The sequence below is a fragment of the Coenobita brevimanus genome, chromosome 64, assembly GCF_032717465.1.
Source record: "Coenobita brevimanus isolate Jiangsu-jjx chromosome 64, ASM3271746v2, whole genome shotgun sequence".
NCBI lineage: Eukaryota > Metazoa > Arthropoda > Malacostraca > Decapoda > Coenobitidae > Coenobita > Coenobita brevimanus.
In genome coordinates, this window is record NC_137017.1 from 26,285,552 (window position 1) to 26,310,259 (window position 24,708).

At 41.8% G+C, this 24,708-nt stretch overlaps 1 protein-coding gene across 1 annotated transcript; it reads right to left on the reverse strand.

Moving 5' to 3' along the window:
• Positions 1-3,634: 3,634 nt before the first annotated feature.
• LOC145404714 (alpha-(1,3)-fucosyltransferase C-like) lies at positions 3,635-23,501 on the reverse strand. Its single transcript, XM_080276265.1, has 11 exons — positions 23,403-23,501; positions 22,443-22,556; positions 20,936-21,042; positions 17,800-17,959; positions 15,347-15,670; positions 13,405-13,577; positions 12,110-12,238; positions 9,415-9,537; positions 7,163-7,348; positions 4,423-4,581; positions 3,635-3,818 (listed from the first exon to the last, which is right to left on the reverse strand). The coding sequence occupies exons 1-11, from the start codon at positions 23,499-23,501 to the stop codon at positions 3,635-3,637; spliced, it is 1,758 nt and encodes a 585-aa protein (XP_080132391.1).
• Between the last annotated feature and the right edge of the window lie 1,207 nt (positions 23,502-24,708).

Here is a 24,708-nt window from a genome sequence, read left to right on the forward strand (position 1 = left end):
CCATTTTATCATGGGACTGGTTTGTCAGACTAGCCTTCCCTTCAACTTGTCCCCCGGCAGTCCCTGGTGCATGGCGCCACCGTGACCCTGGACACTTCCTCAACACCCAGCACCTCATGGAGATGTTCCCTTGATGTCTCCTGTCCCTCCAAACACATACATCGCCAGAAACTATCCTACCATCATTACCACCCTAGCCACAGTGGGGCTGTATGGGGTCAGATTTAAGCATTAAGATGTGTTACGTCGCTCACAAAAGCTTCCTGAATATCACTTCAAGCGTCTAGCTCTGATTGCTGTCACTGTCCTACACTACTTTCTGGGTGTAAGGCGGCCATGTCGCCTGTTTAACGCCCAAGGTGTAGCCTATCCGTCAGTCGTGCCATTGTGGTGGGGAAGTAGTCAGACTCTACCCCTGCTGCCACTCCGCATCTTCGACGAGGCTAGGATCTCAGTCCCTGTCTTACCGATGTTATGACACAGGACACATCAAATGCTACTGTAGCGCTGAGGAACGTTCAGACTGTGCAGTGGTCAGCATCTAACCAAGTTCTGCCCTGTCTGACCCATTGCCTCTGTTCAAACTCCCACCCCTTGTGCATTTGACCCTCAGTTATCTGAATGTTCGGAGTTATTTCCACAACTCATCGTGCCAGTCCCCACTGACCTCATGGCTGCCCATCCCCGCTTTCTGCAGTCGATGCAGTCCCAGTGAACCTGGTGTGGACGTGAGGGTGTCACTGCATGGAACCTGGACTGCCCGTGCCGGCACTTTGCTCCTGTCCTTGTCGCCACCACTGAGCTCTGTAGTATGGAAAGACTGAGGGGCTGTCTCCACAGAGAGAGTGTGACTTTGGCCGCCACTGCACTCGTCCCATCCACCATGGTAATGCAATTGGAACACTGTTCATAGCTTGCTGTTTCAGTTTCGCTGTTGCTTACATAAGCTGAGCAGTGGGCCATTAGCTGCGCAGTGTACTATGGGTCTATGGCACTATATTTTCCGAACTCATCGGTTGACTTCAGAGGCATGGGCATTGGGTGTAATGCATAAACATCATCAGTGCCCCTGTGCGCCCCTGGCGGCGGGAACACAGGCGGCTCTACCCATGAGAAAGACTCTCCATACCATAGAACTCAGTGGTCGCCAGCTATGTCCTGCTCATGAGCTGATACATCCTCCCTCTTCTGATCTACATCAAGACCCCCTCCTCCCCTCCCCTTGCTTCACATAGTGCTGCTCCTTCGTCTTCACTCCTTTCCTTCCTTCATCTCCGGCCCCAGCCATTCGACCACCAACTGCAGCTCCGACAATAACAGTATGACCACCTACAGTCTCCTTTTGTTCTCTCCGACAGGGTGAATATGTTTTCACCCTTGTTTGAATGTTAGTTTGTCAGTTAGCATGATTAAGCAAAAACTAAAAGAGAGATTTGGACCAAATTTGGTGAGTAGATAACCCATATCCCAGGAAACAATCGATTAATGTGGGGGACCGATTCGGATCATATTACAAGTTCTGGATCCGGAAAACACTATTTGCAAAGCTCTAATAAATGATGAGAAAACCTAACCCATTATGAAGAGTGGTTTGGAAATTGTGTGGCCCTTTTCGGAGAGATGTGTTCCACTGAGTGCCCCTGTTCTGTAGTTTGAACTGGCTGAGTACAATCATCCAACTTTGCCTGTTCCACTGCTAGCACCAGACAGCTTTTCCTGTTTCTAACACCCGTCACTCTCCCCGCTCCTCCCTTCCTCCCATCCTCCTCCTCATCCTCCAGGCCCGCCATTCCTCCTGTGCCTCAGCCTCATCCTCTCAAACAAGACCCCTTCGTGTTTCCTCACCACCTCTATATCTTTGCCCCTAGACCAAGTCCTTCCGTCACACATCCTGCCCCCGCTTGCCTCTTTCTCTTCTTTCCCTCTGACCTTCCCAGTCATCCTTATCTTCCTTTCTCATAATTCCCCATCCATCTTTTCCCTAATCCTTTCCTGACATGTCTCCGTCTCTCCCCGTGTCGTAATTGCCCCAAACCTAGACAATATATAATGTTACCTTCGAACATACGAAGCCTGCGCCACCACTTGGCTGATCTTTCTCGCTATGCTTCGTCTCATCACCCTGTGCTGTCATCTGCCTTTAGGGAGCTTTCCCCCATTCTCGTAGACCCAGACCTCCACCAAGACTTCGGGGATATCACTATTATCACACCCATTCTGGCCCAAGCCTCGTTACATACATTCATTATGCTGTTCCTTACATTCTCCTTACTACCTCAGCTGCATTTCTCGTTCCTTACTCATGCACTTACTTCGTCTCATTGTCAATGATCCCTCTGTGTACATATATAATGTTAATCTCAGTCCAACCAGGGCGATCCCATCATTTTACCTACCTGCTGTTCCTCCCCTATTTTCTACTTGGAGACTTTTCTGCCTTTCTCCTGTTACTTGGTGGTTCCCGTGCCTCTCCTGCAGGTAATCGCTTCCATGACTGTTACTAAGCATCATCGGGATCCTTTCTCCACTCCTCATCCCACTCATGTTGGAGGGACTATCTCGATCTTTTTGCAGGGTCGTAACGTGATATAACACGCTGTCACAGTCGGCATTTTCCCCACTCTCATCTCCTACCACAACGCCATCCTTTTCACGTATTCCATTGTCATCCTGCATTCTCAGCATCGCCATATCGGGAGAGAGATTTAGTATCCTCCTCCTCCGATGGAAACCCCTTTTAAGGTCATGCCAACCATGTGTGTGTGTGTGTGTGTGTGTGTGTGTGTGTGTGTGTGTGTGTGTGTGTGTGTGTGTTGTGTGTGTGTGTGTGTGTGTGTGTGTGTGTGTGTGTGTGTGTGTGTGTGTGTGTGTGTGTGTGTGTGTGTGTGTGTGTTTATAAAATACTCTTGAATACTTCCTTAAGAATATATCGTTTAAATTCCTTAGCATATAAATTCCTTATTAGTGCCCCGTTCCCCACTCTCCCCTATACCCCACTGTTGAGCATACCAGCCATAACTGTGGACAACTTTATGTAGGGAAGTAGGAGAGCAAGGAGGTGGTTAATTAGACACGTAAGTTGGAAGGCAGGTATGTGGACATGCATGTATATAAGTAGATGGGGACGCAGAAAGGTAGGCAGGCAGGTTGTATAGTAAAGTATTAGGCAACGGGATGGAGGTGGGTAGATCTGAGGGTAAGTATGTAAGTAGATAGGTACTGTAAGTTGATACGTTTGTGGTAGAATTGGTAGGCTCGTAGGTAGGCAGGGGCTGAAGGTAAGTAGGAAGTAGGTAGGTAAGTAAGTAGTGTAGGTAGGTTAGAAAATGGATAGGTAGGGTAGGTAGGCAGGTATGTAGGAGGTGTCTATATATGACAGGAAGGCCATTCAATCTTGCTGGGTTTATTTACTGACAACATTTATATGTATCAGTCTATGGTGTATATTCACACACACACACACACACACACACACACACACACACACACACACACACACACACACACACACACACACACACACACACACACACACACACACACACACACACACACACACGTTCTTTTTATTTGCAACACTTCAGTACTGTTATAACCCAAATGTTTTCCCGGTCTTCATAGGCAGGGGCATTATCTATTCCTGTAAGAAGTGTTTGATTTGTGAGCTGGACTTGTTCAGGCAGTGAGAGTCTCTTACGAACCAGTTGTGTATGTCGTAGGTGTTGGTGGTGTGGTCAGAGTGCAGCCGCTCGCACAGATCACAATATGCCTTCGACCTCCCGTCCCGACCGCTGGCCACTGTGTGAAATCTCTTCCACCTGTTAAAATGCATACAAACACTCAACATAATATTACACTGGTGGTATTACTATAAAAATAATTTGTTTTCAGGGATAACAAAGGTTACAGTATAAAGACTTTATAGAGTGTAAAGAGAGGTCTGATGCAGCTGATCACTTAGTTCATTCATGACAGCTCCTGTCCAGGGTATGAGGTTGTAACTGCACAAGATTATACCTTTATATATACTTTTTTTTTTATTAATTGCTACTTTTTGAAGGCGATTTCATTCAACTTATGAAGAATCTGTTGCAAGGAAAATTTATTTTTTTGAAATTATGTCTATCCCCTTCCGAGCGAAAATTTGTGTGTGTGTGTGTGTGTGTGTGTGTGTGTGTGTGTGTGTGTGTGTGTGTGTGTGTGTGTGTGTGTGTCTGTGTGTGTGTGTGTGTGTGTAGGGCTGCATTGGTGCCTGTATTGTGGTGTGGAGACGCAGGTGGCTGTCTAGGTGTCTATGTTGTGGTGTGGTCACACAGCTGGCTGTATGGATATCCATGTTGTGGTGTGAGAACACAGGCGGCTGTATGGTGTCTGTGTCGTGCTGTGGAGAGAAATGTAGACGTGAATAGGTGTGTGACTCACTTGAAATATTCATTGTAGGCAGTGTCGTTGTGGTGCAGGTACAACAGGTAGTCGGCCAAGGCCTTGGCACTCGGAAAACTGAGAGCGTTGATGTAGGAGTGAGGAGGCGCCTGTACTGAGTAGTTGGCCAGCCCATACACCACCGGCACCACATCCACACTGAGTGAGGTTAGGAAAATAAAATGGATCAGTCAAGTGAGGTTAACAGACTAATGGATCAGTTAAGTGGGGTTACTCAAATAATGGAGCAGTCTAGTGAGGTTAATCAGATGAGGTTAATCAGTCCAGTATGGTTACCAGAATCATTCCAGAAAACGGTTGTAGGATTGTGTGTGTGTGTGTGTGTGTGTGTGTGTGTGTGTGTGTGTGTGTGTGTGTGTGTAGGCTAGATGTATTTCAGCCCGTTCTAAAGAAAGGTGATGGCTTGATCGAACTTTCAGCCATCTGCTTTATTACTGTATTTCGTATTTCTAAAGTCTTTGAGTCTGTTCTGAATTGGAAGGCGTGGGGCGTCTTTCTTTTCATAACATTCATTTTTATCATTGATATGGGTTCCGTCATGGACATTAACTGGTGATCTTGCATACCTCTCAGATTTTGATATATATATTCAGTGAACTCTGTGCTATTGCAAAAGACATTCCAAAGGCCTTTGAAAGGACTGGCACAAACCTTTAATTTCCTGCCTTCCTATGGTTTTCATCCCTCTTTTTGCATCTTCATCCCAAGTTTCCACTTCAGTTTTATTATAGCTACACTTGTATATGGCCACTGTTAGGTTTCTCATGCCTGTCTATTCCTATGCCGATGCCGCTACCCTTCACTTTTCCATTCACTTCTCACATTGTTTATCACTGCATTCACAACAAAAATCAAGAAGTGAGGGTTTGCCACACCTAACTTTTGTTGTGTCGTATATTTTTAGTTGAAATCAAAGTCACCATGTTGCATTTAATGAGTCAAAAATCAGTTCCCCCATCTCCTAAATCGGTAAACTATTCCTCATGACCATACCCTTACCTTCAGCAACACCCAGATCAACCTATAAACATCTCTCAGTATCCTTGGTGTTTGTTTCCTCTCGATCTGCCTTTGAAAGATCACATTCCTTCTCTAGGGGAAAAAAAAAAAAAACAGCATGTGTGTTAGTCCTATTTTGTGCATTTTTTTTATCCCCGTCCAGAAGGCGACTTTGAACATGGGTCTTATCTGCCCGTATGTGGAATACGATTCTTTGGGAAGGGGTGGGGGGGAGAGGTTACCGCATACAGGGCTTCTTAACAGAGTGGAGTAGGCTTCTCTCTCTCTCTCTCTCTCTCTCTCTCTCTCATCTGCCAATACAATTCATATCAGTGCTCTTCAAAACTCTCAGTCTGCATTCCCTCCCTGTTACGGTAGGCGCACAGCACCCGTCTGCCGTACACACTCACGCCCTTTTTCTGTTCCATTCTTCGATTCAAGAACTGATTAAAGAACGAACTGTTAATCGTTGTGTTCATGTATACAACTATCAGGTGGCCAGAGAGTGTGATGAAGTTGCCCTTTGCTTCTGCATGCTTATATTTTCTCGTGTTATCGTAATTCTGCATCGCCATCATTTACTGCATATCAATGGTTCAATGGTGTACTTGTATTATGAACTGTCCCTTGTTGGCTTTAGTACATCAGAGATAATGAAAATTAAATAATGCAGATTAGAAAAAAGGAACACCACAAGTAAACAGCACCCGGTCCCGACAACTGCTCTAAGACCGATAATTTGACTTTGCCCTGTGTCCATGGCCTTCGATTGACTTGTCATAATTGTATCACTTCGTTCTTGCCTGGCATCCAGTGTGTCCATCAAGTTTGATTCAAATCTGATCAGAACTGTATGAGTTTATCTTGCCCTGTGATCTAGAATAACGAATTCTAACCTTACTCAAAATGAAGAAGCTCTAACGTAAAATTTGACTTGTTTTTCTTGCTATGCATACCCTGAGAATCGAAAAATGCATGAACTGTGAGATATGAAAGTTAGCCAAACTGTAGTAGTAGGGTATTTTTTTACAACAATTATCCCTTTCACGGCCATTATATGAAAGTTAATGCCAATTACCTTCGTGTCAGGGCCTCTTTTTTCCTCACTCTCTAACTGGTAATGATGTAACAATATATCCTCAGAAAATTTGGTGAAAAGGAAATATAGAGTCCCCTCCATTATGGAACAGTACCTCAGTTTTATATAACATTCATATCCTTTGATAAGATGCCACTGTTAAAATATCATTTTGCCAGAGCTTTGAATTTTTGCTGTTTCATAATGATAGGCAGCAGCGTTGTTCCTGGAGTAGAGTGTAGGTAGTTGAGGCAAGTGTGGTACTACGGGAAAAAATACAGTGATTGAGAGAGAGGCTGGGAGGGAGGAGTAAGCATGAATATTTTATGCTGGTGTCCTAGACGTTTGAATGTTGTCATCTGAGTATCATACTTTTGGTTCGCGAATAATTACTCCGGTTTGATATGTGCAATAACCAACAGAGTCTGGAACAGGCATGTTGAAATTGATATCTTGAACAGCAACGCGTTAAAGCACAGCACCTCGTTCTCATCACCAGCCCTACACCACCTTATTTAAATATATATATATATATATATATATATATATATATATATATATATATATATATATATATATATATATATATCATTAAATGGTAATAACAACAATTTACAAGTCTTGCCCCCTTCCATTCCTCACCCTAATATGTTGAAAAACTTTTCTGTAACGTAATCCCGACACAGGGAGTTCTCAAAGGACAGGTAGAACTTGTAGTCTTTCTTGAGCATCTTGTGGCACTGGGCGAGGACATTTCTTGGGCAATTGAATTTACCGCACCTCCCATAGACGTCCACATCAATCCACTGTTGCAGCATAGTCACCAGCCTGTACACAAACACAGTGTTAGTGCTCAGTATATGCTTCATGCCACCAAAATGTACAGTCACTTAAAAAATATCGAAAGTCCCTATTTCAACATTTTGCTTTCTCTCTCTCTCTCTCTCTCTCTCTCTCTCTCTCTCTCTCTCTCTCTCGTGAATGAGTCCGCTCAGTCCTTTATTTTTTTTTATTAAGTGTCTAGTGGGTTTCGTTTGGATCATTTTTCTACTTCTGTTTTTTTGTCAAAAATGCATATATTGTTACAAACTTATTGAGAAGAAATTGTCGTCTTTGAAGCATCATACTCATTGATAGAGGATATAAGCATAACTCGAGGAATAATACACAGGCGCTGCTCTAATTCAACGTTGCTGGTATTTTATATATATATATATATATATATGTTACACTTACTTTACTTCTTAAAAAATAAAATAAAAGCCCATTTTTCCCACTGAACATTTATTCACACTTGGACCCACTAGGCCAGAGATTCATAGCCCAGTCTATTAGGCATAGCGTTCCTGCTACATGCCACATGCGTGCCACTACTTTGGCACTAGTACCCACTGTACAGATCGGATACATGGGAAGACAGTCTCATTCAGGACTGGTGTATTCCTGTTGGCGATGTGACACAATTTTGGCTAGTTTGGATGATCGGTGAAGTCTTTTTGTAAGGAAATTCAATTCAGCACACAGTTCCCTGCCTCGGCCTCGGATCGAGTTTACTTCATTTCATACAACAGACGACCTTCATAACCACATAGCCAAACATATATTTCCCAATGCATGTGTTTTCTCACATAGAACTTTTCCTCCGAGGACCTGTTTACCTTTTATTTTCTTCCCAAACCAACTCAAATGGCAGATGGTAGGGGCATTTATGCCCCTCCCTCCCTTCCGGGGACTCCGGGGCTGAGTGTCTGGACGCCATTTTTGCAAATTTTAGAAGAGGAACTGTGGTGTGTGATGTGCATATAGTTTGGTGTTGACTGTTAGATGAAAATGTATAGGAAAGCATGCTGCCCTGCTCTCCGTGTTACTGGAATACTGAAAAAGCAAAAGGGGATAATCAGAAGTTAGTCCTGAGGGCTGTTGAAACGGCAGCACCAGCTCTCTCTGTTACCAGCTTTCTATCCACCCTGAGAGTATAGCCTGTTCGACTGGTGCTACAGTCAACTCCGTACTCTAGAGACTTTGATAATATATATATATATATATATATATATATATATATATATATATATATATATATATATATATATATATTCATTCATTGCCAGACGCCATGTATCCCAGACGGGGTGGCCAAGGGCTTAGAGTTAATTGTTTTACAGGGAGGGGCACTAATCCTCCACCAACCCCACTTGACACGTAGGGATGCCAACAGCATCTGGTGTTCCCAGGCAGTCACCCATCCTAGTACTAACCAGACCCAACGTTGCTTAACTTCGCTGATCGGATATATATATATATATACTGTATATATATATATATATATATATATATATATATATATATATATATATATATATATATATATATATATATATATATATATATATATATATATATATATATATATATATATATATATATATTCATATCCATCTGCTACACAACAATGTTCCTTTAAAATCTAGCCCATGGTGCAACATCTATCAGGAACCCTGCTTATTACAAATGTATTTATTAATTATCTTAAAATTACCGTCACTGGAAAATCAGTGACAACAATCTCAGTGGTAACAGTGCGGATTTTTTGAGAGAGGATAGAAAAAAATCCCCTAGGCAACAACCTTTCTTGCTATGACCGTACAGTACGATGCAACATAAAACAAATGTGAACGTGGTCGAAAACGCAATATATTTCAGGTAAGATAAACTATGAATTACTGTAGTTTTGATCTCTCGTAATTTGACAGTGCTAATAAGAATATTACAGAAATACTGTGGTCTTTTAACACACTTATAGTTATCCTCTTGGTTCTCTCATTTTCTCCAGTTAAAGAATTATATTTATCACAGTCATTCTGACACTGCACATTGCACAACAGAAAACCACGCACCTAGTCCTGCCGACATCAGTTTTACAGTTGGACGCAAACCAGGCTGCCATCTTGGTCTTGCCCTGGGCATAGTTGTGGTCGTCGTCTGGCAGTGGGTGGCGGCGTCGGTACACCCTCCCATACCTATATAGTATAAAGGAGTACAGAGAAAAGCAAGCACCAACAGACTTGATGGTCCTTTCTAGGCTGCTTCTGACAGAGATTATAACTATAATTATAGTATATGGATAGCAAAGCAAAGAAACCCCTCTCCCTCTCCCCTCCTCAGTCCTCCCACCAACCATCCATTCATGGCCGGCAGAAAAGTTAGGAGGACCACCATGCAGCATAGGCAAACTCCTACGGGACTTTCATAGGAAAAATTGAAGAGAGAAGCTTATTGCTACATTATGTTATCTGTAAAGGGGAAGTAAAATTAATTTCAAACTACTGCACTCTTGCTATTTCGCCACGACCTAAAAGAAAGAAAACAGTTTTCTGCTCAGTTTTTCGTATTATTCTACCACGAACGTTTTTAGTTGAAGAATCAAAACTAGAGACTTTTAGCGACTTTTAAATGTTATTACCGTATTGCAGTCTATCACATTCATAGGTAATTCATTCCATGCTAGCAGGGGCACCCGGCGTTGACGAGGTAAAACCCCTTAATCGTGCATGCCAGCATTGCCTGGGACTTTAGATGGCCATTCCCCCTGTGGGAGAAGAACTTTAGGGTCCCAATTTACACACTGAAACTATGATCCTTCTTGGGCCCATTTCCCAAGGGATATATTCCCCATGGACCTATTCCTACCATGAACCTATTTTCCTTCTGTCCACTCCCTCACCAACCGTGCCCACCCACCCCACCTGCCCTGCCAACCCACCAATCCGTCCACCCATCCGACCCGTTGTAACTAATAATGAAATGGTTGTAAAAGTTACTGTAAAAAAAAAAAAAAAAAGTGCTACGGTCAATGGCTACCGTTTCTCCACCATGTTGGCAGTTATTTCTAATTAGTTCTAATCTAGACCATCAGGGGTTCCATTTTAGCGACTGTAATGTTCACACTGAAATTTGCTGTAAAAAGATAAACATGTTAGAGCTGTATAGAAAGTCTATATGCATCCCTGTAGATTTTTATGGAGGACAGACAGGCAGACAGACGAACATTCTCTTTTGTATATTTACGGGCGATTACTTCCTCTCTGAAGAAAAACAGTTTTGCTACATCTGACTGAAAATGTTTACCGATCATTTTATACCCATCAGGCCAGCTTTAATGTCGTTTGAACAGCCTGTTGCGAAGTACTGATCGACAGCCAAATTGTCATGTCCTTCAAAAATTTTAACTCTTGAATCAGTCTCGTAGTCTGAGCTTCGATAAGATAAATAGCTTCAGTTATTCCAAACGTTTCCCATATGGTTTCTTCTTTAATCTGAGTATCATTTTTGTTACAACTTGCTGTAGTCTCTTTAATTTCGCAATATTTCTCTTGTAAAATGGTAACCAAATTGAATGCTGATCCAGTAAGGAAATATATGAGGCAGAGGTTTCCAAACTTTTCCTGGTCATTCTTCATGTGTGTCAGAGAATTTTTCATAATCTTCTCCCTGCTCCCAAAGGGAAAATCCCCCCCCCTTCCCAGGAGAATTATTTAGAATAACTCTAGATTCTAGAGCTATATGCCTTAATCTAATTGTCCGTTTTAACGTGTAACAGCAAGAATGTAGCGGTACCATGGAGATTCTTACAAAAATTTGGGTGTATTTTAGTTTTTTTTTTTTTTTTTTTACTTTCATGTAGCACGATACTTATTTACGCAACAAATCCTGACATTACATTTTAAATGGCACAGTTTTAAAACCATAAATCATTTGGCTATTAAATATAACAAATCTACAATCACGAACACATCAGAATGGCTACTTTCGTCATTGTGGCATTATATGTTTGTTCCCCCTCCCCAACCATGGAACTTACAAATTCCCCTCTCCAGGGGGAAATTGCCCCCCCTCCGTCCTCAATTTCTGAACCCCCGAAATAAGGTAAGGACCACATTCTTTCATTTTAAATAGAATCGCTGCCCATAATCCACTTAGGTTTTTGTTTTTTTTAATTGAAATAATATTTCCTAAAATACTTTTTCCTATTTTTTTCCTCGGTTTACATTCAGGAGTTGAGTGCTCTTCATAGTGTAGCTATATTTTTCGTTTTCCTCAAAATGCTTGAAGTACTGCATTTGTCAGTATTAAAGTCCAATTGCCATGTTTGAATCCATTTGAACAGTTTATCAAGTTGGGGAAAGAAACGCCGATGTTTGACTTAGGATGTACTGACATTTCGTCTCACGGCTTCCTGAGAATACATTTGCTGAATATACACCATATTTCCTTTACATGTAGCAGAAGGCAGTGGGGGAGTAGGAAGATGAGGTATCGGCTGGGGATGGTAGGGGGACAGGTAGGGTAAGGAAGGTGAGTCACACTCAACTGATATGGATATTTTACAACACAATCATTCATTCATATCACTGATGTAAATTAAACAGAGCACAGGACCCGAAGCTGAAGCTTGTGGTACTCTGCATATAATATTCATGCAGTCTAATTCCTTTCCACTTGTTACAACTCGTTTGTTTTCGTTACACCTTGCAAACAATACTCCCCTCGAGCAATTACAGGCGTAGTTATAACATCACTGGGATAACTTACGGAATAGGGATATCCGAGTCGAGTCTGTACGTCATCGTCCAGTTGAAAACTTCGTTGTACTGGGTAAGGTTGTCATATAGGTGTGGGGGTGATTCCAACAACCAGAAAACATAGTGCGTATGAGGCCATCTGAAGGGGATGTACGGTACACTAACATTAGCTTTGAAAACGTTATCTTGTCTTCCGCTACGTAATTTTGAGAAACTAATCGTTTATAATACCTATGTTGTCATTTTTATCTGTGTCGTTATCGTCATTCATGATACTGGTTCACCTGATATTGATATTACATTCCTGCTGAAAAACGCATATGTTTCCAAAAAGAGTAGTTAGTTTATATTACTGTCGATCTGATTTCACCTGGCGGAATTTGACATTGCAATTACTTGAATATTAAAGTGTGTTTCTTTCTCTCTCTCTCTCTCTCTCTCTCTCTCTCTCTCTCTCTCTCTCTCTCTCTAAATGATAGACTATTATGATAAGAGTGCTTTACAGAACGATATTATTATATCCTGTCCTTAATATACATACAATTTATCAGCTAACGTGACCGGAAGAGTTTATATTCATTAGCATCCACATTTCAATTGATTGGGGTATGTAGATATAAAAAAAACAAAAAAAAAAACATTATATGCGTTGGCCACATATCTTTTATATCTGCAGTAGCGAGGTGGGTTCGAGCTCCACAGAGTTGAGAGTGCTTTACTGTACGATGTTATTCATAAACTGTGGTTGTTTGAAATCCGATTACCCTTTGATTAAGAGTCAAGCCTGGCTTTTAATTTGACCCCAAAGGCCATTAACTGAGATGAAAGGAGTTTGTCATCTTGGTCAGGTTAGAACAAATACAGTGAAGTGGATCTTGTATACAGAAACCCCTTGAAGTTTGAAGATCAGTGTCTTTCAACCACTGTCATCACAAATTTTTCATTACTCTCACTGACGTGTTTAATACTACTACTTTCATCACTACAACCAGCATGACTTCACTATTTTTTTTACGCCCACCCTAACCACCACAACAAATATTGCAACCACTTTTCTGCTCATTCAGAGGCTGAAGGCTATAGCTTCTTCGCAGGTGCTGAAACACATTTTGGACCACTTCGGCTTATCAACTCCATATAATGTAACCAGTTAGTCCCGATTCTGTCTTGTAAACAATATTTTTTGTACAACTGCTGTGACATAGTTCATAATCACCTAGAAGTCTGCAGTTAGTTGCAAAGATACCGCGAAAAAAAATCCATCAATGAGTAAAGAAAGCCAGGAAGGTTAACATTGGGCCTGACCTCTGGGTGGGGAAAGTCTTATCACTAGAGCGACCGTGCCATAACAGTGCGTCGACCTGGTCGGGCGGGAAGCGGGTGCGGTTGGCCGTGGCGAAGCAGGAGTTGACGCGGCACCTGGCTCGGAGGAATGGTTCACGACCAAATCCAAAGTAGAAGTCTTTGGACCCGAAGACCTGCAAATAAATCAGATTAAGCATTAAAGCAGGGTATACTTGAGAGTTAATATCATTGTGCTAAAGATTCAATGTTAGTGTAGGCAGAAGTCCCATTTTTTAGTTTGTGCCTTTAGAAAGTAGCCTACCTGGTGGGTCAATCATACATTTGACACTCTCTGGAATCTGGACATCATCATTTAGTTTGGGACATTATATGATTCTGTTGCTTCTTTCATAACAAAACTTGTTCTCTTAAATGAATGACTTGAATTCCATGTGTACCCAGGTAACTCATTGTATATGTCTATTACTGATCTGGTTCTTCCTGGACAAAGTAACAGATATGCAGCTGCTCATAGACAGCAGTGCATTCTTTTTCTTGGATATAATGGCAATTCGTTTTCTTGGTACTTTATTTTATTTTTTATTTTTTTTCAATCCTGCGAAGCATGATCGTATCATTTTCCGCCACCCGCCATATACCGTTGCGCGAGATCCATTCTGTCTCAGTGTCTGTCTAACTATGTGTCTGTGCCATAACTCCTTCTAGGCTATTTGATGTATTTGAATGGAACTTCCCAGGTGGGTTCGTCCGGTTACTCTGAAGGTTTTCCACTGTATATAATTTTCCAGCCATGATTTTTAGGAGTCAGTCCCCTTCGCCAAGTAAAAAATTATCAGAAATAATAACAGAAGGGCAGATATGAATTTGTTATATTAGTACATATGCAATGGATTCTTATCTGTAACGTGATATTTGGGGAGCGTGATCTCGCCAGTGATTCTGGAGGGGGTCAGTCCCATCCAAAAAATAAAAACGAACGGAAATAGGGCAAAGTGAGCGAATGGAATTCAACGAAACTTCTTAGTTCAGCACGGCTGGTTCCATGACAATGTTTTACGCTTTACAAAAAAAAAAAAAAAAAAAGCCATCATTATTTTTAGAAGGGGTCGTCCCCCTTCCAGAACTTACAAAGAAAACAAAATAGGGGAAGGAGGGCATATATCGCTTTGACATCTACGTACATGTTATAGAATGGGCTCCCATCAGCTAACTCTAATACTACTACTACTACTACTACTGCTGCTGCTGCTGCTGCTGCTGCTGCTGCTGCTGCTGCTGCTGCTGCTGCTGCTGCTACTACTACTACTACTACTACTACTATTACTACCACTCCTCCTCCTCCTCACTGAGTGTATTCTGGGATATCACCGCTTCTCAACAAAAGCGTTTCTTTACTCCTGACATATCCCACCATGGCTAAACGATCACGGACGTCTTTTATGAGGCGATGTAATTATTTTGCAATTCTCTCAAATCGGCATGCGAATTGAGTATGCTGTTTCCATGTTTTCTCTAAATCCACGGTTAGAAATTGTACATCTGTTTTACTCTAGTCTGGATGAATTTTTCTATCAGACCTACAATAGTTGAAGCTGATGAAGCTTAAGAGGACAAAACCCAAGATAGTTTTCGTTTTTTTTTTTTCTCACGAACTTGGTCAATATTGCTATATTAATCGTGCTTTTCAGTGTTTTCCTACCGACATTCTTCCTTTGTCGATGCATTTACGAGTACTTCATGCAATATTTGACTCATTCTGTTAGGATACAAAAACTCTATCTGAGACTTCAGAGAAAATGGGTATCACTTTTCATCTGATCTCTATCAGTAAACTGCAGAGTTTGGATGCGCAAACTGGCAATAACTCCTTTGTGTGTGTGTGTGTGTGTGTGTGTGTGTGCAACGTTTGTAAGTGAATTACACATGCAAATTATTTTCTCACTTCATTCCAGAATAGAATTATCTTGATAGGTGGGTGACTGGTGTTAACAGGGTCAAAGTCTATGAATAGGTCCTGTGGGCCGTTGGTTACGTTCAGCACACAGTCCTCGTAGGGGAGGTGGGAGTCCCCAGGCTCCATCTCGGCCTCCTGGCTGCCAGATTCAGCCTCATCAGCTACTAGACACAGGGTGAGGTTGGAGTTCAGACTGGTACGGGTCCGGTGGGAGACAGAAGTGTGGCTGGAGGCTGCCTGTTCTCCTAATACATCCAAAGAGTCACTGGTCAATGAGGCTGCGCTGATATTATGGGCAGCTGGAGTTTCATTCTGCACAGAAAGTATTATGTAAAGGTTAATATGGAAAGAGTGCTTACAATCGTTAGTATCAGCATGTATTAGTTGCAGAACACGCTCCCGATTTACCTTCACTATGATCTGATGGTTGTTAACCTTTCATGTGTGTCCCACGTAATGAACATCTTCGAATTTCTAACCATCAACTGCTCCTTTGACAGGACTACCTCGTCCTCGCACTCTATCAGTGGGATGTCATTCTGTTTTCTTGACAGTGTGAAGCAAACTCATTCGTATCTCATATCTAAGACTTACCGAATTTCATGCAACCACGACTTAATATTAAAGTTGCGAACGTGACCTAGATTCGTCACGTGGAAAGGTATGACAGCAGCATTAACTAAGGAGTCTCATACCTACTGTATAACCAAAGATCATTAAATTTCATGAACCACAACATAGTATTCCGATTATGAGTGTGATCCAATTTGCAGGTGCTGTTGCATTTATCAATATTGTGGGAAATGTTTAACTTCAGTGACAAGTTTTGCGTAAACGAAGGCTTGACTGCTTGAATGGATTTGTGGGCTGTTTTTACCAAGCACTATTGACGGTTCTACTTTTGAACTTTACTGTTCTTGTTTCTGGATTCCTAATACCCCATTTTTAAGTAAGAAAAATGGATCAGATGATGATCATGGTGATCATGAGGATGAAAATGAGGATTTAAGCATTAGTCTAACTGCAAATATTCCATCCTATCACAGCGATAATGTCTTTTGTCTTGTTCTGTGTACCACCGGACGATTTTTAGAGTAAGGAGGGCCACTCATGGTAAAAAGTTTAGTGAAGGGCTTATCCAACCCTTCCATTTCGAAAAAGTTTCTCCTAAGGTGAATATAAAAAAGATATGAGGTTTATTATAAGAATTAAACACATAATCATAATGCAGCGCATTGATAATGCAATCAATATCCCATCACAATTAGCCTCTACAACTGTGAATAACCATAATCATAATCTAAACAACTGCAAAACAGTAACAGTAATCATAATCAGATCACCATGAGAAATAAAAGAAAACAATAATTTTCTATTAATCTGTTATTATTTACATTATTCTCTCATTACTTACAACTAGGTGCATATTTTCTCAGCATTACTAAAGTTTGAGTTGTTTATCTGCAATACAGGAGCTGACAGAGACTGCGAGAAACATGCACCCACATGCCTGGTAAATGTCGCATTTAGCTGGTTGCTTCGCCCTTTACTCGCAATCAGTTACAAAGTGAAATCCTAGCACTCTACCCAATATCAACTAAGTTTTGGACTGATCTGTGAATTCACTCAGTGTTTACAGTGAACAACAAACTAAAAGTATTAGTGATCAAAACAATAGCTACATCAATTACAACGGAAATAATGTTAACCTTATGTATAATCAGTAAAAAAAAAAATAACTGTCAAAACAGTAACTACAACAGAGACACACTAATCTCGTTAATGTAGTTTTATGTGTAATGAATAGCTACTTAACTGTATACAGTCAGAAGCTTTAACTCCAGAGATGATAACCCCAGACAGGTAGCCTCCATGTCACCTTATCCACCGCTCTGTGGCTGCACTCCAACCAGCTGAAACCACTGCCATTCATACACCTCATGACCCCGTCCCTGCATCTAATCCTCGGTCTCCCTCTTCTTCTCTACCTCACTCACATATATACTCCTAGTCAATCTCTCACGCTACATTCTCTCCACATGGCTAAACCATTTCAGGGTACCTCTCTAACATTTTTCAACACATCCACAGTAACACCACAATGCTCCCAAACCTCCTCATTTGTCTGACTGTCTCTCCACATAACTCCACGTGCTCATCCTAATCATCCCATTCCACTTCTCTTATTCTTGATCTGTGTCCTTCCAGCAAAGTCTAAGATATATTTCTGTGGTTCAGAACGGGGATCACAATACACTGTACTGTCATGCAACGATTTCTTTGTTTCCGTGGTCACGTTCCCATTTCCTCCCACAGCCCTCAGCGTACCTGCAACCTCATTTGTTTCTTGAACCCGTCCTGCCGTTTACTTCTCTGAACTCCATCCTGGTTCATCGTACAACGTAGATTTTTTAAGACTCTCAAGTTCTCCATTTCCTGACCATTGTCTCCACTGTGCTTTCCGTGATTCTACTCCTCACAAGAACCATAACTGTTCTCTTTACTAAATTAACTTTCAAATGTCCTTTCTCACACAGACCATAAGTTTCATCCACTGAGTCTTGTAGCTCCCACTCATCTTCACTAGCAGAACAGCATAATCTGCAAACAACAGTGCAGGCAATTTTCATACACCGTTCACTCTCATTAGAGACACCCAAAGACCCAGTGTACTTCCTTGTATTTTTGTACACCATTCATATATATTGGAGAACCATGAACACATGGGATACTCCTATTCAAATCCCACAGTCAAATCACAGAACTCGCTGAGCTCATTTTCACGATACATTACCAACTTCGTACCCTCAAACACACTCGTAATAGCCCTCGGCAATTTCACATCTACGCCAGACTCAGTAAATATCTTCCTTATTCCTTGTCTGTCTTCTCTGTTCTTTTCTTACCTTATTCTAGTTGTTTAGTTACTCTTGTAGGAGTTGACTTGCATGGTCAAACTGACCTACTGTAGCAATCCTCTCTTTTCATGTTCTTAAGGGAGGAGTACTATGGAGCCTCCTTACTTGATGGGAAGACGGATCTAGGCGGAAGGTAGAATACGTGACACCTGTTCCTCAGCTGATTTTTTAGGTAAGACAACCCATTTTTATCATTTTGACCTTTACTGAAAGCAAATAATACCTTCAGTAGAAACGTTTAAGGAAATCGCATAGAAAAGATTGCTATACAACCTGATGCGCCACCTGGAAAACAGCGCTTGGTGAAGGTGAGTAAGAGTACAGGTGAGTATGTGTGCGTGCGTGTTTTGTCACGGAAAACATTATAAACAACAGTGCCACTTAGCTACGTGTATTTTGGATACACACACACACACACACACACACACACACACACACACACACACACACACACACACACACACACACACACACACACACACACACACACACACACACACACACACACACACACACACACACACACACACACACACACACACAAACATAGGTGGAATGATAATTGCTAGGTTTGGTCAAGAGGTTTTTCGGGAGAGGGAAGGGGGACTGGGGTGTGAAGGAGGAGAGAGATGGTGGGGCTTCAGCGAGAGGTTGAAGAGGTGATGGAACACTCGTAAGGGAGGGGGGAATGGAGGGCTGGTCTGAGAGGGAGGGGGTGTGCAGTTGTAGGAGGTAGGGATGTACGGCGATTGGAAGAGGGGGTGCAAAGGACAGGGTGTGGTGGAGAGGGCGTGGGGGAGGTGTTCTGGTGTGTGTATGGGGGGCATGTGGTAAAGTGAATGTGGCAAAGAGGGTGTGGGGAAGGGGAGTTTGGTGGAGTGAATGCGGAGGAGGGGGTATGGGGGACGGGGCTTTGTGAAGTAGGTGTGGGGGAGGGAGTTTTGGGAGGGGATGAGGTGGAGTTGGTATGGTGGGGTGGGTGTGCAGGAAAGGCGTGCTAGGGAGGGGAGCCTGGTGAAGTGGGTGTAGGGGAGGGTGTACAGTGGATGAAGTGAAAGGGAAGGGGAGAGAATGGGGAGGGGAATGGGGGAGGGAGAGGGGTATCTTGAGACATGCCAAAGCAGTGACCATATTTATTTAATTTCTTGAGCTTAACCTGAGTGTAATTTCGTTTATTTCTGCCTTTTATCTTCACTCAGAGAACTTTTTAAACCTCCCAACAAAACAAGAGTGATGTATATCGTGAAAAATACGACCAATTCATGCGAGTCTCAATATTTCACAGCATAGGATGTATTCATCCGTAAAATCACAATGATCCTCTATAAATAACAGGCTAGAGCTATGTTGCTTTAAGGCATGAGCGTGTAGGGTGATGGCGCGAGGCGATGGTAGCGAAGCGATGGTTGCTAGACTGTTTAGAAAAATGATCTGCTGTGCGAGTCAACGCGAAATCGATCCCACGCTGGGGTAGGGAATTTCGCCACAATAGATTACACTTATCTTCCACAAGCCCCACCGACAGGACATCAAAACATCTCCACTAATATCAACACACCGGCTCTGAACAGGACAGCCCTATTTTGTATTCAACATAGACGATGCGCATTAGTGCAGTACGGGTGACATGTGAGGGTGTGTGGTAGGTGGTGGGTACAAGGATTTTTCGGTCTTGGGTAAAGGGGATGATAACAGAGAGAGAGAGAGAGAGAGAGAGAGAGAGAAATATATATATATATATATATATATATATATATATATATATATATATATATATATATATATATATATTAAATGCGAGAGAGGGAGGGGGAGAAATACTTAATTGCATTCTATTCTGTATCATTGTGATAATATGAAACTTCGTTCAGCGATCCATCATCGAAGCAGATCAATTGGAACATTTGTGCACCTTGCCACCCAAACACGTATTCATCAACACACACACACACACACACACACACACACACACACACACACACACACACACACACACACACACACACACACGTGGTGATAATGGTAGAAGATAGTTTTAATATTGGTGATATGGTGATAGTTGATGGTGGTGACTACTGCTCGATGGTAGTGGTAATGGAGGTTGTTGGTAGTGATAATGGTAGGAGATGGTGGTGGTAATGGTGGTAGGTAGTGGTGATGAAGGTGGTGGTAGATGGCGATGGTGTTAATGAAAAATTGTGGTAGTTGGTGGTGACAGTAACGGTGATAGTCTTTAATGGTGGTAGTTAGTGGCTGACTGATTGTGGAAGTTGGTGGTGATAGTAATGGTGGATAGTGTTATCCAGGTAGTTGGTGGTACTGGCAGTAGGTGGTGGTGATAACTGTGGCAATGGCAGTTCTGGTTGAGACAGGAAAAGCATTAATATTGGTGGAAGTGTGTGATATTGGGAAGAATGATAGCAATTATTGTTAATGCAGGTTACTTGGTGATGGTGTCAGTTGTTATAAGAATTGCATAATTTGAGCAAGAGCACAATAACTGAGCATTATTCTCTCCCAGACTGTAGGAAGCAGGTAGGAAAAAATTGCTGTACAGGACAGTATGTGTGTGTGTGGGGGGGGGGGGAAATAGGATGTCATTGTACAGTAGGCACCATTTTCTCTATCCCGTTGGCAGACCTGTTAGGATTTTCCAGACCTTGGTTTGTGATCCTTGAAGGTGAGTCCAGAGTCATATGTCACTCCAAGGATCTTGGTGGAGGGGAGGTGTGGCTCTGGCACATTGGTGTGATAATAGGGGCGTACCTGTGTTCATGGCTGCTGCTGGTGATGAGAGTGGTGGTGAATTTGGCTGGAGCGATCGTCAGGCCGTTGTACTCAACTATAAACGAGGCTGAGGCAGCCATGTTGCAGTGAGCAGGTTGTGTATATGATGTGGTGTGTTGCTATGGTACTGTCATCTACATTCAAGGCAATTTTTGTGGGCGGTTGAGGTGTAGGAATGGCATGCATGTATTGTTTTGAAAGAATGGAGCCTCGTGAAACTCCACTGGGAAAGTTTCGTAATGGTGATGACTTGCCCTGAAGTGTAACATGCGCTTGTCTGTCAGTAATGTATTTGACAAGATAGTGTTTCATGTTGTTTTGCATGACTGTGTTGTAGATTATGATGACTTATTTGCGTTAGAGGGCGGTATCAAAAACTTTACTAGAGCCGAGGGACCTGTGATGTAGTTAAGTATTGCTACAAAGGCTTTCCAGTTTTCTGTTTTCTTTGTGTTGACTTTGTTCCCAATTTCGCTGTTGAAATGTTGGTGCCCTGTTGTGACGTCTTTGCATGTGAGAGGGGAGTTTTGATTGAGTCGCGTTGTTTTATGAGGCGAACAATCTCCGATGTAAAGCTTGGAATGTAGTATCATCTGTTGCATCGTGGAATATGTAATTATAGAATCTGTATTAAGTAAGGTGTTAAGTTCCATAATGTGCGTGTCATTTCTGGGAATGGGTGTTTTGGTTAATGTGTTGAAGTGCTGTTTTGTATCTTTGGTGAATTTTCTTGGGTTTGCTTTCTTGCAGTTTGTTTAAGTGATACAGGTAGGTAGGCAAGTGAAATGAGGGGAAGGGATAAAAATAAGCAGACGGGCTCTAAAGTAGGAAGGTATGACGATAAAATATACGAGGGTAACTGTATCTTCCAAGACCTGGGTTCATAAACAAATATGATCAGCTCGCTCTTGTAACTCAGATAACTGCAGGTAGGAGAAGAATGCAGAATATTTCCATGCCTCTTGTTCTTCCTGCAACAACCAGTTTTAAAGGCAAGACGAAATTATCGATAGCTTTTTTTGTTTTTTTTTTAGGAAGGAAAAAGAAGGAAATTTTTAGACAGTTACCGTGTCCTAGTCCTGCAGATCAAAATATGAGTTACGAAAGGAAATTGATCACATGTTTGTTATAATGGGTTTCTTTTGACTTAATGGAACCCGGCAACACCCACAACTTGGATATTGACTCGTGGTGTCATGAAATTATATGAGTCTTGGCTATGAGATAGGAATGAATCTCCTTAGTCTCTCGTCTAACCGAACCTCCAGTCTGACAATGCTTGACCATCAATTGATCTGAAAAAGGTTAGAGATGTTCGCCTGGTTATAACACAGGAGCAGTAGTGAATGTGGCCCAGGTTTGTGAGCTAAAAAACTTACGGACTGATGCTGGACGAGGATGGTGTACCAGGATGGCAAGAACGGGTCTTTCCTCGCACCCAGCAGCATCGTCCACAGCAGAAAGGTGACCAGCGCCAGTATCACCAAACCACGCTTACACAACACAAACCATGTATTAGGTTTGCAGTACCACAACGCATTTGGGATACATCAGTTTGCTCTAACACAACACACTCAGATTCAGCACACATTACTTACAATTCACACTCTAACTCAACATTGGATATACACCACTAGAACATTCCAACATATTAGATACAGTAGTCGAGGAGCATTTTCTAGCTATGCTATGTGTGTCGTGCTCACTCACAAATAACAGGGAAATGAGTCATAAATATTAAGTTCGCTCAGTAATATAAGCAATATATATTTTTTTTTACTATGAAATGCTGTGGCAGATGTTCAGTACTAGTTCTGCACATCCTGAAATTCGTACCATCACGACATGGCACTGGGCGGATGATGAAAGTAAGGGGTGACAGGCGGTAAATATGACAGTTCACATTCATGCATAGAATTCGGTATTTTATAATAATATATATATATATATATATATATATATATATATATATATATATATATATATATATATATATATATATATATATATATATATATATATATATACCAAGTTTGAAGAGGTGTGACCAGTTTACTGTATTAACTATTTTCTTTTTTATGCATGTAGTGAAAATCACAAATTGTTGGGCCGATTCGGCATTCTCATGAGTTATCTCCTTTCGGGTGGACTTATTTTGTACTCCAGCCAAACTAACGCCAGACGATTGTAATGAGCTTAGAGTACTTTAATATGCCTGAGTCTTAACAGTTACTATTAACCCCTCCATTGTTGAGAAACTCTAGCATTCTGTCTTAGCTTTAGGTGAGAGTGAGTCAAAAACCTGGTAGTGTTAAACAGTGTTGGGCGAGATGACTCACGGTGTAGAGACGGAGGGCGAAGTCGCTATGATTCTCGTCGAGCGAGGCAGCAGATTTCTTGCGCAGTCCCTGTTTTCTCGCACTGGGTGATTTACCCATGGCTGCTATGCTTTGTCCACTGTCACAGAAATAAAGTAACAGTTGGACATGAACTGCTGTAAGTTGAAGATTGGAAGGAAACTAATCTGGGGACACGAATTCCTAAGGGAGGCGGTTCGGGAATGAAGGAATTCTGATAGTCAGAGGTTCTGCAATATAGTAGTATGACGGTGAAGTCATGAGCGCTACCAGATGCCCGTGTAACACTGAGAAAGGTGTTGTGACGTGGCACAATGGATGCAATTTCGTCTGAGCATTTGTCATAAAAATATTTGTAAAATGATGCAAGGGAGGAAACATTCCTTCTTACCGGTAGGAGAAGTGGTTCATTTGTAGTTGCAGGGTTAATAATTATTCGTATAGCTTTGTTTTGAATTTTGTCCATTTGTTTTAGTGCAACCTTCCTATATCTACACTACAAGGGTGAGCAATGTCTGAGCTGAGAACGCACATGACCAGTGTATATTATTGCTAATGCTCCTCAGTGAAGAAGTTACAGACTCTGTACAATAATTCTAGTTTCTCTGAGGCGGTTATAGCACGCGATGTAACGTCAGTAATGTTAGAGACTGAAGTACTGTTTGCAGTGAAACTAATGCATGGATCTGTCAGTATCTGTCTATTGTTTCATAGCATTAAATGAAACAATGTTATTTTGTTCCCACTCAGTGATCTTAGATAAGCCTTGATTTATAGAAAGTGTTGTGCTGAGTTGGGAGTGAAATATCAAACTTTACAAATGGGTGATTAAGTGTAAAGGAACAGTGAAGCGCTGAGTCTTCTGCATGTGAGCGAATGGGATTATTGGTGGCATAAAAAAGATCATTAATATGAACTCGCTTAAAGGCCGGCTTCGGCGGCCTCCTCTCGGTGTTAAGTCAGTTCCTGTCATCAGTCGAAAGGTAACAAAAATTATAATTAATCATGCCGTAAGGGAGATGGAGCGAGGAGTTTTCCTTTATTTTTATCCTGCTGAGACACCTGTTGAGAAGAGAGAGAGAGAGAGAGAGAGAGAGAGAGAGAGAGAGAGAGAGAGAGAGAGAGAGAGAGAGAGAGTAGTAGTGTTTGTTATTGTATTAAATTATACTTTACCATTATACTATACAATTTTAGGAGTATAAGGAGGGAGGAAGGAGAGGCGAGAGAGCATTGATACAACAAAGATGTCACTCTTCTCTCTCCTGTCATGCTAGTAATTTCAAGACCG

Excerpts from the sequence above, each read along its gene's own strand:
- LOC145404714 (XM_080276265.1), bottom strand. The coding sequence starts at position 23,501 with ATGGGTAAATCACCCAGTGCGAGAAAACAGGGACTGCGCAAGAAATCT. Across the intron at positions 12,239-13,404 it reads AAGACTTTCCCCACCCAGAG|ATGGCCTCATACGCACTATG; the intron begins GTCAGGCCCAAT and ends CATCCCCTTCAG. Across the intron at positions 7,349-9,414 it reads ACTGATGTCGGCAGGACTAG|GCTGGTGACTATGCTGCAAC; the intron begins GTGCGTGGTTTT and ends GTTTGTGTACAG.